General features: G+C 48.9%; 1 protein-coding gene across 1 annotated transcript; it reads left to right on the top strand.

Moving 5' to 3' along the window:
* The first annotated feature begins 541 nt into the window (after positions 1 to 541).
* STMN1 (stathmin 1) lies at positions 542 to 6,406 on the top strand. The gene is made up of 5 exons (XM_030326615.1): positions 542 to 641; positions 2,331 to 2,403; positions 2,893 to 3,065; positions 5,155 to 5,346; positions 5,883 to 6,406. The coding sequence occupies exons 2-5, from the start codon at positions 2,391 to 2,393 to the stop codon at positions 5,952 to 5,954; spliced, it is 450 nt and encodes a 149-aa protein (XP_030182475.1). The 5' UTR covers positions 542 to 641; positions 2,331 to 2,390; the 3' UTR covers positions 5,955 to 6,406.
* Positions 6,407 to 14,708: the final 8,302 nt, after the last annotated feature.

The raw sequence follows: 14,708 nt of genomic DNA, 5'->3' as shown, positions 1-14,708 counted from the left end.
GACCTGTTAACTGAGTGGGTAAGGGATTATGATGATGTCACAATGCAGGTTACATGCGGGTTTCGAGGTAGGGCGCTGGGCTGCAGAGGGCCTTACAAGGGCAGAGAGTGGCATTGTCCTGTAACAAGGGCTTGGGCGTCTTAGGTGGCAGCAGGGGGTGTAGCACCGGAGAAGCCCAGCGCTGTCCGAGCGTTGCCCTTGGGGCGATGCGGGGCACGTGGCTCAACAGAGGCGGAGTCCAGTCGGCCACCCTCTGAGAGGTACAGAGGGACCCCGCCCCGCCCGGCCCCGCCCTTTTCCTAGAGATTGAGGGCTGGTTCAGACCCAGGCTAGGGGCCATCGTATAACCCTCTTCCAAGGCCAGACAACCGCCCCGTCCCCCTGCACACACCGGGGAGACCCCCAAACGCGGCCAACCCTTCGCATTGTCCGCCTACCCGGCCAGCCTGAACTACACTTCCCGAGGTGCTTGGGGGTCCCGAGGGGCGGGGCCACTGGGCTGGGGGGAGGGGTCGGCACGTGCCGCGGCTCTCAGCCAATAGGAAGCCCGGTCGGGAGGTCACGTGCCGCTGTTTGGCGCTTTTGTGCGCGCCCGGGTCTGTTGGTGCTCAGAGTGTGGCCAGGCGGCTCGGACCGAGCAGGTGGGTGCGGGGCTCTTGGAGGAGGCGGCGGGAGGCTAGGGGCCAGCGAGAGGGACGCGGCCGGCGGGAGGGGCCGGGCCATGGCAGCGGCCCCCTGCTGGAGGGCGGCGGGCGTGGTCGCGGGCCCCAAGAGGGGCTGGCGGGCGGGGGTCGCTCCGCTTTGTGTGTGGCTCGGGCGGAGTCTCGGCTTTGTCCCCGCTCCCTGGGGGCGCGGCTATCGTGGGGAGGGGGCGCGGCCAGCTGGGCAAGTCTTTGGTGTTAGCCCGGGGTGCAGTCGTGAAGACAATAGGGGGCGTGGGCCTTCGTTTGCCTCCTTCCTTCCCTCTGCAGTCGCGGCCCCCCTGGGGTCCCCATTGTTTGAAGGGGTGGGGCGGCTCTAGGGAGCAGCGGTTTTAGGGCCAGACTGCCGGCGACTAGGGCCTCATCCCCTCCCCGCTGTCGCCCTCGCCCAGTGACTAGGGCCGAGCCGGAGAGGCTGACACCCCACGAGAGCAATCCTGTTCTCGCGGCGAGGGGCACAGACAACTAGGCTGGAGGCAGGTTGGGAGGGAGTGAAGGGAGGAGGTGGCGGGCCGATGGCGGGGCTATCCCACGGCCAGTTCCCCGGGCCTGCCCCACCCGCCGAGCTGCTGCAGGGGTGGGGGGTGGCCTCGAGATGTTTTTGGCGGGAGTTGGGGGGGGGGGTTCGTCAGCGCGGGGCTAGCCCGGGAAGGGCGGAGTTACCCAGATAGGACCGTTAGCCCCGCCCATCCCTCCCCTTCCCACGCGCGCGGGCTCCGGGGTGTTGTGAGTTCGGGGAGATTCGAAAAGGCGCGGGGAGGAAGGGGGCGGGGCCAGGGGCCGGAGCGCAGGGCGTGATCTGATTGGCCGGGGGCGGCCACCCGCTTTTCCTCGCTTTGACCGGGGCCACGCCCATCCTGGGTCCGGTGCTGCGTCTCACGCTCTGCCGGGGTTAGACCGTTTCGTTGCCTCGGATTTTAATTTCCAGCTGTTGGAATCTGTAATCTTATGTCTTCTTACCAGGCTGGGGTCTACAAGGATAATGACCTTAAAAAAATCAAGGGGGGGGGGATGTAGAATTTTTCATGATATAAGGCAGCAAATACTACAACCTAAAGCCTAGAGGTTCATAAAACTGATTAATTTTGCCCGCTGTTGGATAAAGAGCTTAGGCCCCAAGAACAATAGGAGTTCAACATTATTGGTTAATATTAGCTTGGGCGTTTTGTTTTCCACCATGGCAGACACAGACAAAGCAGGGGTGGGTATTTCATTTGCACAATGAGTTGTAGGCAGTATTAAGATGGCTCCGGTCTCACTGTTGAGTTGAATCTGGAATATCTTCTCGCTGATTGCGGAGGGGCGTGGGGGGGGTATTTTAGAGTTTATAGGAGAAAAATATATATTGTGACTTAACCTTGTCTAAATTTTAAAATCGCGGAGATGTTTTTTGAACAGGCAAGCTCAGTTGACTTGATTTTCTGAAACCCATGTTCTATTTAGTTCAAATTTACCAATGTTTTAGTATTTTCTAGATTTTTATGATTTTCTAGTTAATGATGTCTTATTTAATTCCACAGTAGTGATTTTTCTGACACTGATTTATGTGGATGTTATTTGAGGTCCCTTTGGATCAATGACCTAGAAATGCAAAGAAATTGATTGCATGCTTTTAAAAATCGTTTTCAGGGTTTTCCTTGCCAGTGGATTGTGTAGAATACACTGCCAGTCTCTTGTCTTCTGTTCACCATGGCTTCTTCTGGTAGGTAATCTATTTGGAAAAGCTGAATACTGAAGGGTTCAGGGTTTTATAATAGGAGATGGATTCAGGCCTCAAGCCATTAATTTGGCAGTTGTGTTTTGGTCTTATAAATAAAAACCCATTTTATAAATCGGAGAATAAAGAAGAAAAAATATCACTTGAATATACTGAGAGCTTGTAATTGTTTCACCATTTGATGATTTGGCTTGGTCTAGAGCAAAATTGTGGAGTTTTGCACAAGTCTTTCTTTTATTTATGAAAGTGATTGTCAAGCACTGATATCTCAGAATGGTATTTATTAATCCAAAAATACTGAGCTTTGGTTTTCTGAGAGGTGGTATTTACGTAATTTCTTGCCTGCAAACGGAAGCTTCATCAGCCCTAAATCTTTTCATTAAGTTGATTTAGTTTTTAGAAAATTACAGGATAGTTTATTAGAATAGGAAAACCCCATTTTTCTGAATACGTTATAAATATGATCAAATCCAGATATCCAGGTGAAAGAACTGGAGAAGCGTGCCTCAGGCCAGGCTTTTGAGCTGATTCTGAGCCCTCGATCAAAAGAATCCGTCCCAGAATTCCCCCTTTCCCCTCCAAAGAAGAAGGATCTTTCCCTGGAGGAAATTCAGAAGAAATTAGAAGCGGCAGAAGAAAGACGCAAGGTAAACATCACAATTCACAGAGAACAGGGTATTTATTTATGTAATGTGGCAAATCAGTTTTATTTCCATAACAGGAGAAAAACAATTGTAGCTAGATGTGATTATTACACATCTGTGTAATTACACACTGTGTAAATTACATATGCCAGGAAGAAGAAAAGGCCAGGCATCACTTACTGAACTCCTATTATGTACCAAGTCCTTTACTTCTATTTTTCTTTAATACAGTGACCCTAAAGGGTAGATGTCTGAGATACTGAAAGGAGAAAATGGTCTTGGGAATGTTGTCATTTTCCCATGTCCTGTAGCTAGTGAGTATCGTAGCCAGAATTCAAGCCTCTGTTTGTCTGAAACCAAAGTTCCTGCCTCTCTCATGCTTTCTCTTTGAAAAATAGATTTGTTGGTGCATGATTTCTTTTTCTTTCCCTTTTTTGGGGGAGGGAATTAGTTCGGTGTGGTTTGTGTGTGTTGTGTCTGTGGGTTTTTTTGTTTTGTTTTGCTTTTTGAGAGCTGTACAATAAAGACATTTTAGATTGCTGGTAATGTGATTGTGTTGCTCCACTGGCATGATGATATTAGGGCAGTTTTTCTCTTACCTAAGCAATTCTGTAAAGTATCCATTTTCAAAAACAAATCCGAAGAATCAACAAGTATGGAAATACTTGTTATAGAAAAATTGAGAATCACAAAAGTTTATGCATAGAAAATTAAAAATATTCATTATCCTACTTCCCAGAAATAACCGTTGTTAATGTTTTGGTGCGTTTCCTTCCATCCAATATTATTCTTTTCGTGAAGAACTTTATATGTAAATTCCCATTTCATTCCCTTCCAACAACCCTGATTGAGGCGAGTGGGTTTAATTGTAAAATTAGGGAGGGGCACCTGGCTGGCTCAGTCAGTACAGCATGTGGCTCTTGATCTTGGGGTGGTGAGTTCAAGCCCCGTGTTGGGTGTAGAGTTTATTTAATGAAAAAAAAATTTTTTTTTAAATAAAATTAGGGAAAGTAGGCACAAGAAGGTGAAGCGGTAACCTGCCCCTGACCAACACAGTTAATACAATTTGAAGTCTAACACATCTAACCACATACACACATACACAGGCCCCTGTTTAAGCTGCTGTAAGATGCACCATGGACATTTCAGTGCTACATGTCATGTATATGTGCACTGACCCACGGTCAACCCTGCGCGTGATTCATTTCTCCAGGAAGAGTGGCAGTGTGTGCAAGGCTGGGTCCTCTCTACCTGTTTCTCTGTGCAGATAGAGTTTGTATGGAGGTTCATGGAGTTTTTGAGTTTGTGGAGGAGATGCGGCCAGTAGCTGGACAAAAAAAATTAAGGAGTCGACCCCAGCCCTGTCGTCACTAGCCCGTGCTTTTATGCAGTAACTGCCTAAATGTAGTGACACTTCCCCTGACTGGGGTTTTGCAGAAGAGAACCAGCGGCAGGTGCTCTTCGGTTTTTGCGCAAGTCAGTGATACTTCCAAGCACATCAGAATCTATTTGGTAACAAGCCATCCCGAGTCTGTTGAAGGAGGCACACTGTGGTAACAGAGCTCCAGTGGTCTGGAAGTGAATGCAGCTTCTAAAGAGAAGGGCTGATAAGTTTTTCCTCGAAACAGAACTCTCTCTAGTAATCTGGGGTCTTAGTCTTAAATTCCCTATCATTCATAGATTTTCTTTTTATCGATATGGTTGCATTTTTTCATAATCAGCTAATTTTCTTTGGGTGGACTTTCAAGTTCAAGAGCCAGATTCTTTACAGCACAGCTCCTTTGTCGCGTGCACATCACTCAAGTCCTCTTGCTACCATTAAGCAGTAAATCTTACAGGGATTCCCTTAAAGAACAGTAGTGCAAGACTCTGAACCAGCCTGGGCAGTTTTCCAAAGTAAATACGAATACCCGAAAAACAGTATGGTTTTCACTGTATTTTGAGACGGATAATTCAGGCCCTTGACTTAGGTGTTGTTTAAGGAGATTTCATTTTCTGTCTCTCTTCAGTCCTCCCGATTAATCGTTTCTTTTGTCATCGTACCTAATGCTAAATAAACGTCCGAGAGTCTAGCCTCTTACACATTTTTCAGTCCCACGAAGCCGAGGTCTTGAAGCAGCTTGCTGAGAAGCGGGAGCATGAGAAAGAAGTGCTTCAGAAAGCGATCGAGGAGAACAACAACTTCAGTAAAATGGCGGAAGAAAAGCTGACCCACAAAATGGAAGCCAACAAAGAGAACCGAGAGGCACAGATGGCTGCCAAACTGGAGCGCTTGCGGGAGAAGGTTGGTGTCCCAGCCTGGCTTGGAGAGGGTCAAGAGCTTGAAGTCTGCCCCAATGAGGTGGCCTGAACTAATGGCCTTGATCTAGGTGGTTGGTGTCTTTGTCACCAGTTTCAGGCCCTGACACATTAAATGACAGGTATCTTATTTTAGAATAAGGTGGAGCAGAGCTCCTGGCTGGCTCAGTCAGTGGAGCGTGCGATTTTTCTTGCTCTCGGGGTCGGGGTTCAGGCTCCACGTTGAATGGAGAGATGACTTAAAATATAAAATCTTTAAAAAATATATTAAAATGAAATAAGACAGACTATGCAGTAATTTCCAGAATAGTTGTACATTCTGTGGAAGAGTCGTAGGAGGCTCAGTCAGTAGGTTCCCCGAGTGACCCAAGGAAGCTGGAAGATCATGTTTAGAATTCTAAGTATGCGATGTGATTCCCACTGATATATAATACACGCCCTGATGCTGCCGTTGGGACTCTTGGGGTGAGCGCCTTGGCAGGCTTTCGAATTAGACTGATGACGAATGCCGTTTCTTCACAGGACAAGCACATTGAAGAAGTACGGAAGAACAAAGAGTCCAAAGACCCTGCTGATGAAACTGAAGCCGACTAATTTGTTCTGAGAACTGACTTTCTCCCCTTCCCCTTCCCAAATATCCAAAGACTGTACTGGCCAGTGTCATTTTATTTTTTGCCCTCCTGACAAATATTCTAGAAGCTGATGTAGGACTGTATAGGTAGACCCAGACTGTATGATGTTGTTTTAGGGGCTAAAGGGGAGAAACTGAAAGTGTTTTACTCTTTTTCTAAAGTGTTGAAGTCTTTCTAATGTAGCTATTTTTCTTGTTGCATCTTTTCTACTTCAGCACACCTGGTGTGCTGGGTTAATGGCTAGTACTGTATTGGCTCTGTGAAAACCTGTTTGTGAAAAGAGTATGTAGTGGCTTCTTTCAAACTGTTAGATGCTGAATATCTGTTCACTTTTAAATCCCAATTCTGTCCCGATCTTACCAGATGCTACTGTACTTGAATGGTTAATAAAACTGCACAGTGCTGTTGGTGGCAGTGACTTCTTTCTCTACAGGTAATAAACTGTGACGTGTTAGAGGCCCTCCCGGTTGCTGTTTGTTCCAGACGGGGCCTCTGGCCTCCAGAAACACCCAGTGCACACATCGCCGAAAGTTCTCTGCCCCAGAGTGGTCCTGCTTTGTCTTCTTCCACAATCCTCACTGTGTTTTGATGCCCCGCCCAGATCAGCTGTCCCGATGGTCTTTCAGATGTTTATTCACAAACAAGCTTATTTTTGTTCCCATGTCCCTGTTAAAAAGGCAGATTAAGGCATGGGCTTCGTGGGCTTTCTAGAGAAGGCTTCAGAGGAAATCTGGAGATCCTAGTTAGAGGTATTTGACAGTGTATTTGCTTTATGTTACCAGTGGGGTGGGGATGTGCCCTCCAGTGCTTTACTGCCGAAGAAGCCATGACTCCAAAGTGGGAATATTCGTCTAATCCTCTGCGCCCATGTAGCAACCTTCTGGGAAGAGGTTAAAGGGAGTCTTATTTTCTAGAGTAGCGTCTGATCTGAGTGGTTAAGGTTCGCAATCTACTTCATCTTGTATCCAGAGGTTATGATATTCACCATTGTCAGAGCTTTGCTTCTCAACTCAGGGAAAGCCTTTGGCAGCTTTCCTTGGAGCTATTTGGGAAATGGCCTTAATTGCCTAGGATTATTTGCTTCGACATCTGTATAAAAGCCCTTGGAAGCCACGCATCTGTAGTGAGAGGTGAGACGGTGCCGGTGGCCAGACTGCAGGAGGGTCTGCTGGTTGCCTCGCACGTGCTTCCTCGGCTCTGGCTTTATCAACCGGAGGCCAGTGAGTGAGCCAAGTTTATACTCAAATTGGGAAGGGTTATGAGCGTTTGTGATGCCTTGAATTGGCCTCCAGATTTACTTAGACCAAGATGATCAGTTGTAGTTCTGGGGGAAGAAGCTGAATTTAAAGGGTTATGGCCACGTGGGGCAACACAGGAACAAGATCAAGTGGAGTTGAGTAGAACGATAGTTCAGACGATGGGACAAAGTGAGGCTTGTGCAGGGACTCAGCGTTGTTCATCCTCAGCCTCTGGCACGGAGCAGTTAGAGGTTGGCACGGGTGACCTGGTGCCTGGAGGGATCTTTTAGATGCCGGTTTTGCGTAACTGGGACATAAAGACCGTGTGAAGATAGAAATTTGTGTTGACACTCGGCGTCCTACAGATGGCAGTGAACTTCGTGTTCATATAAGACCGGTAGGGAAGGGAGCAGAGCTTAGGAAATAGCCTGAAAAGAGTCCAGATGGGCTGAGGGAGGATACCCCACCCAGTTAGTTCCCACCAACCCCGTGGTGGCTCTGAATACCACAGTGGTCCTGAGTTCCCACCTCGTGACAGTGATGCGTCACAAGGAACTGAAGGCCTGATGCTTCTTACCATGACCTCAAAAAATCCTGGCTTTCTGGTTCACCTCTGACCTTCGGAGAGGCACTTAGCCCTGGGCCTCAGTTTTCTCCTAAAATAAATATAAAATGAAAATAAATTTAAAAAATAAAAATCAAATTAAAATGAGAAGCCTGAGCTAGGCTAGTGAAATCTTTTTTCATTCAAATTCTAGGTCTACAACTTGGAGGGAAGGAGCAGTGGGTGCCTGTGAGTGGGGAGTGCCTGAGCACTTCCCCAGCCTGGGCGTCCTCTATCCTGTCTTGCAGTGCCCATCCCCCAGTGGGGCCGCCTCCCCTGACAGCACGCCAGGCCAGGGGTGTGACCTCAGCCTGGGGGCTGTCATCAAGGAGCACACTCCATTCCTTTTAGCTTGAGTGGAAACTGAAGCTTGTCTCTTCCTCCTGGGACCTTTGTGCTTAGACATGGGATGGGCAGGCCTTGGTGGAAAAGAGATATTTGAGGGGCGCCTGGGTGGCTCAGTCGGTTAAGCGTCTGACCTCGGCTCAGGTCATGATCTCGCCGTTTGTGAGTTTAAGCCCCGTGTTGGGCTCTGTGCTGACAGCTCAGGGCCTGGAACCTGCTTTGGATTCTGTGTCTCCCTCTCTCTCTGCTCCTTCCCTGCTCACGCTCTGTCTCTCTCTGTCTCTTGATAATAAATAAATGTTAAAGGAAAAAAAAAATGGAGCTTTCCCCAGGGGCGCCTGCGTGGCTCAGTTGGTTAAGCAGCCGACTTTGGTTCAGGTCATGATCTCCTGGTTCATGAATTAAAGCCCTGTATCAGGCTGTGTGCTGACAGTGCAGAGCCTGCCTGCTTCAGATCCTCTGCCCCTTTGTCTCTGCACCTCCCCCATGTGTTCCTGCTCTCGTGCTCTCTCTCTCCCTTTCAAAATAAACTTAAAGAAAGAAAGAAAGGAAGGAAGGAAGGAAAGAAAGAAAGAGAAAAAGAAAGAAAGAAAAAAAGAGAAAGAAGGAAAGAGAGAGAAAGAAAGAAAGAAAAAGAAAGAAAGAAAGAAAGAAGAAAGAAAAAGAAGGAGCTTTCCCTTTGGGCGGAAGGTTGGATTAGGTGCCCAGGAAGTTCGAACCATGTTTTGACCACTGAGGTTTCTCCCACTGAGCCGAAGTTCAAGGCCCCAGAAACACTGCTGACACTTCAGGCCCTTGCCATTTGCCTCCTGCCTCTTGGGCCGGGTCATTCAGAAGGTCCAAAGGGCCCTGTGACTGAGACCTCTGCCCGCCGAAGCTGGTATTCTGCACTGAAGGGGCATGGGGAAGATTTTCTGCCTTGGTTTATACATGCCCCCAGATTTTTAAAGCTTAGTTAAGGGTTTGAGGAGCTTAAAATGCAGCAGCCTCAGTGGAGGGGGCTCTCGCCCATAGCTGGAAAGGCCCAGTCTTCTCCCGGTATGGTCAAGAGCAGTACCTTCCCTGTCCTTGGGCACCAGATCCTAGTGTGAAGTGGACAGAGAGGGTAAGAAACAGAGGCAGAATAGCCGGATGCCCATGGCCACCACCTCAGCAGAATGGCGGTTACCAGGGGACTGAGCCTCTGTACGTACAGGAGGCCTCCCACTGCCCTTGCTGGCAGGAAGCCCCAACATCACTGGTTGGGGGGGGGGGATTCCCTGCCACACCTAGGCCCCCCTCTTGTGTGCAGCAGCTTATTATTTGCCTGATCTCAATGAGTCCCCAGAACAACCCTATGACATTATCTTACCCACTTTACAGGCAAGAAATGAGGCAACTGAGACTCAGATCAGGTGATTTGCCAAAGTGACATACCTAAGGGTGTGGGGTCAGGAATCAAACCCTAACTTTTAACCCCCAGCTCTACTGCAGCACCTTACATATCACAAATGAATTATTAGGCAATTATTTGTTTCGAGTATGTCTCCCCAGCTAGAATGAAGGGTCGCAGAGAGCAGGAACTGTGCCTGTCACATTCACCGCTGGATCTGTGGCTCTGAGACTGGCATATAGTAGGAGGTTAATAAATCTGTGCTGAATTAAATCATGATGAGTGGACCAGTGACTCTTATGGTCCACCTCGGGGCACTTGCTTTGTCCTCTTCTTGTGTGGACCCCATGGGAAGTCATTCCGATTTTCTAGAAGCACAAGATGGCTCTGCCCTGGTTTGCAGATCGGCCTCGGAGGTGCCCTACACTTAATGGCATCCTTTCAGATCCAAAGGCACAAACCCGTGGCCTGCAGTCAGAATCATCGGTCTGCAGGCAGGTGGTGTTCAGCATGTGCTGCTTAAATTTTTGAATGAGTTGACAATTAATTCCACTAGAAAATTTGATTTCAGGCTTATCTTGAAAAACCTGGAAGATCTGGCAACCCTGGGCTCACAGTCCCGCCCAGACACAGTCGGCAGGCTCTGGGCAGCTGCTGCCACCTTGAGGTGGGATGTGCGCACTACAGCAATCGGTCCTCTGGCCCGCCCACTTCTGTCCTTGACCGGACCCAGGGCCCCGCTGTAGGCCTGCCTTTGCTGTCCCTGACACAGATGACAGCAACTCCATCAGTCAGTCAAACTGTTTTTTTGTAGGTCAAAGGTCCAATTGGTACAAAAGGAAATACAATAAAAAGTGACTCCCCTCCCTCTGATGTCCCCTAGCTGTGTCACCTGAGGCCACAGGTCCCTAACTGTCCCACAGACATGCTGCACTTCCCTTAGCACAGTCTCCAAATGCTTGCTGGCACCTCTCAGGGGCCAGACACCAGCTGGGCAGCAGAGTCACATGACAAATTTTCAAAATAGACTCTGGGACCCTCATCAGACCTTTGGAGGTAGAATTTCTAAAATTGGAGTCTAGGTGTCTAGATTTTTTTTAATTTTTTTTTTTAATGTTTATATTTGAGAGACAGAGAGACAGAGCACGAGCTGGGCAGGGCAGAGAGAGAGGGAGACACAGAATCCGGAGCAGGCTCCAGGCTCGGAGCTGTCAACACAGAGCCCGACGTGGGGCTCGAACTCACGAACCGTGAGATCATGACCTGAGTCAAAGTCGGATGCTTAACCGACTGAGCCATCCAGGCGCCCCTAGATTTTTTTTTTTTTTTTTAGAACCCACAATGTTTTCTGTTCCTCAGCAAGACAGAGACCACCGTACTCAAGGTGTACCGTCCCTAAAACAGTTCCCACTCTCCAGTCCCCCAAAGTCTGGCAGAGATGGGCCCAGAGCTACAGCCATCGAGGCCACTGCTCAGTTGTGCAGACTGTACCCTGCCTGGGGGCACTCAGCCAGGGCCTGAAATCTGGCCAGACCTTCACACCAGGCCACGTTACACCACCGCCCTCCCAACCCACAGAGGAGCGGCATCTCTTCTGAATTTACCATGTCAACCATTCAATGCAAATCCAGGGAGACGTGCGCTATGCAGATGGGGGCTCCTCAGTGCAGCTGTAGGCCCAGGATGACTTCCTGTAAGAGGTGAGGCTTGGGCCACGTTTGGTCTAGGGGTTAAAAGGAAAGAAGGCACTCTTCTACTCTGTACTTCCCTCACCCCGTTCCCCACCCCAACCCACAGTTGCCTGTGTGTATCAGGGGCCACTGATAGGGAGATCTTAATAACAGTGTACAACGAGAAGGCCCTGGGAGACTGACTAAGGTATAAGGAGGGCTCCAGCCATAAGTCAGACCAGCATGCTTGGCCTAAGGCTGCTTGGGGTTAGGTGGCTTGGTTTCCAGAAGTGCTTGCTTGAGGAAGCAGGGATGTGGGAGGCTTGTTCCTTCCGGCCACAGTCCACCCTTCTCTACGGCCTCAATCAGCGCTATCAAAGAGTGGCCCTCGGACCACTGCCAGGCTACTGGGCTGCAATGAGATAATACAGACATTGAAAGTAAGCATTTCGAAACTTTTATGACAATTTTACAACGTCAGTCGAAGACTATTAAAGTTGAGGCTGGTATTTTGCATCTTTTTTTACTGTATCTAAAAAAATTGTAAAATCTACATAACATAAAATGTGCCATTGTTACCATTTTTAAGTGTACAATTCAGGGGCATTAACACATTCACAATGTTATGTAACCATTGCCACTGTCTAGTATATTTCTTTGCTTTTACAAAAGTGTGAGCTTTCTGCAGATAATTTTTTTTTCTTTTTTAATTTCGTTTGAGAAACACTGACCTGTGGGTTTCCCAAAGCCTTGAAGGTTTGGGCACCTGATTGCACAACTTGATACAATGTTTGGCTTCATTTTCCCAACCTGTCGGGTTGAGATTTCCCACCCCCCGCCGGGAAGTGGCGGGGGCTGAGGTCCAGGCTCCCTGGTCAAGGGGAGTGGAGCCATGGGCACCACCCTGGAAGGGAGGAGAAAGAAGCTTCCGTGCTGCCTGGGGCTGGGGCAGGACCTGGGCTGTCCCCGGGACAGGGCAGCTTCTGAGCGCCTGTGGCAGGAAAGGCGGATGAGAGGCTGCAAGGCTTTCTGGGAAGGCAGGATTTCCTCCTGACTCAGCTGGGGGAGGTGCATTTGCTGAGAATCCCAATAAAGTCAGCTCCAGCTGGAAAAGCCCTCCGCGACCTCTGTGTCTGCCCTCCTTGTTCGGAGAAAGAGCGTGAGGCCAGAAAGAAAAGACTTGCCCCAGTTGACGATCAGTCAGCGGTGGTCCCAAATGCAAACCTTTCCATTCCCAGGTAGAAGCAGGGCAGGGGTTCCCGGAGTCACACGGAATGGGGTTGAAGTTCCAGCTCTATTGGCTCCCCAGGGACTTTGGGCATCCCACACTCATCAGTGAAATAGGGATAATCCGCCATAGGCTGGATGAGTATTGAGCCTGGGGACAAGTTTAACGAAGCACAGAGCCTGGTGCTTGGGTGATGAGCTGTCTGAGTCCCCTGCCTCTCCCTGTCCCTCCAAGCCCACTCTGCAAACTGTAGGGCCTTCTCTGTCTTCCATGTCCCCTCACTGCAGCTGGGCGGACAGAGGAAGGCAGACCCTCTCCAGACTGCGAACAGGGAGCTCCTAATCTGCAACTGGCCTTCTCTGAGTTCTTGACTCTTCTGCCAACTCTTTGGACATCTTGGAGAAATGTTTGTCCTTTCTGGAACTCAGAACCTTTGTAAAATGAGGGAGTTGAACCAGAAGAACTCAAAAGCCCATTTTGGGGAGAGAGTACTGAAGTTTGGGATGCTTTAGAATCTCTGTGTCTTTTCAGGTACAAACCCCCAGCACGTTAGACCCTGTCAGACTGGGCTGCCACGGGGTTACCAGCCACCTGCTTTTTTTTTTTCCTTAAAGTTTATTTTTTTTATTATTTAAAAAAATTTAATGTTTATTTTTGAGAGAGAGACAGACTGCGAGCAGGGGTGGGGCAGAAAGAGAGGGAGACACAGACTCCGAAGCAGCTCCAGGCTCTGAGCTGTCAGCACAGATCCCAACGCTGGGCTCAAACTCACAAACCACGAGATCATGACCTGAGCTGAAGTTGGACGCGCAACCAACTGAGCCACCCAGGCGCCCTGCTTAAAGTTTATTTTTATTTATTTTGAGAGAGAGAGAGAGAGCAAGCAGGAGAGGGGAAGAGAGGGAGACAGAATCCCAAGCAGGCTCCATGCTATCAGCACAGAGCCCGATGCAGGTCTCGAACCCATAAACCATGAGATCATGGCCTGAGCCAAGATCGAGTCAGATGCTCAACTGACTGAGCCACCCAGGCGCCCCCCTAGCTACCTGTTTTTGTGTTGCCTCCTTCCTGTCTCCCTTTTCTTTCTCTTTTCTGGTGAAGGTTTCCTGAGCACTTAACCATTTTCTGCGCACCGTAGCTTTTAGGCATTTCACATGTTTCATCTTACCGAATCCCTAAAGCGTCCTTGTGAAGTAAATGCTATTCTTATCCTATTTTCCAGACAAGAAACTGAGGTTCAGAAAACTTTCGTCACAGGAGTGCTTGGGTGGCTCAGTTGGTTGGGTGTCCAACCTCAGTTCAGGTCATGATCTGACGGTTCATGGGTTCAGGCCCCGCATCAGGCTCTGTGCTGACAGCTAGGAGCCTGGAGCCTGCTTCAGATTCTGTGTCTCCTTTTTCCTCTTTCAAAAGTAAATAAATAAACACTTAAAAAAAAAAAAAGAAAGAAGGAAAGAAAAGTTTCATCACTGACCCATAGCTGGTCAGTGGCACAGCCAGCAGGTGGCGCACCCAACACCATTCCCCAGATGGTCAGGTCCCATCCCAGCCTGTATTCTGTGTGGGTTCAACATGGCACTTGCCCACGCTCACTTTCTCCCTCCTGTTTTCCCCAGGCGGACTCTGACTCCCATCTCAGACACGCTCTTGCTGGCAGGATCACTTGGGCAGTCAGGGAGGAGGGTTTGGCTGTTGGTGGGAAGACGATCGCTGGTTGGTTCCAGTTTCTGACTCCTATCTCAAGGTACCGTGTCTTCTAGTCCCGACCTCCTTCCTCTCCTTTCTCTTTAGGTGTCCCTAAGACAGTACCCAAAGCAAGCCTCGCCATTCATTCATTCATTCATTCATTCATTTATTTACTGAACAGATACAAGCATTCCTCCTACATGCCGGTAACAGTGCTAGGCCCTGGGGACACAGTGTTGCACAAGGCAGACAAGGTCCTTGTCCTCATGAGCTTCGATTTTGGTATAAGAGACACAATAAAAAAAAAAAAAAATATATATATATATATATATATATATATATATATATATGAGTGCTATGGGGGAAATGAAAAGAGTTGATATAAAAGACAGTGACTGTGGCAGGGGTTGAGGGTCACTGCAGATATGGTGGGTGGGGGGCCGTGTGTTCCTGGCAGGTAGAATGGCGTGCAAAGGCCCAAAGGCAGGAACCAGCAGATGTGAGGAAGGAGCATAAGCGAGGCCCATGTGGCTGGATAAGTGAAGAAGAGGGTCCGGTGCAAGGAGGGGGGTC

The sequence above is a fragment of the Lynx canadensis genome, chromosome C1 (assembly GCF_007474595.2).
Source record: "Lynx canadensis isolate LIC74 chromosome C1, mLynCan4.pri.v2, whole genome shotgun sequence".
NCBI classification, from domain to species: Eukaryota; Metazoa; Chordata; class Mammalia; order Carnivora; family Felidae; genus Lynx; species Lynx canadensis.
Note: the sequence above shows the minus strand (reverse complement) of the source record. Positions and strands in the feature narration are given on the sequence as shown.

Coding starts and splice junctions, on each gene's coding strand:
- STMN1 (XM_030326615.1), top strand. Junction 3,066..5,154: donor CGGCAGAAGAAAGACGCAAG/GTAAACATCACA, acceptor CACATTTTTCAG/TCCCACGAAGCCGAGGTCTT. Junction 5,347..5,882: donor TGGAGCGCTTGCGGGAGAAG/GTTGGTGTCCCA, acceptor GTTTCTTCACAG/GACAAGCACATTGAAGAAGT.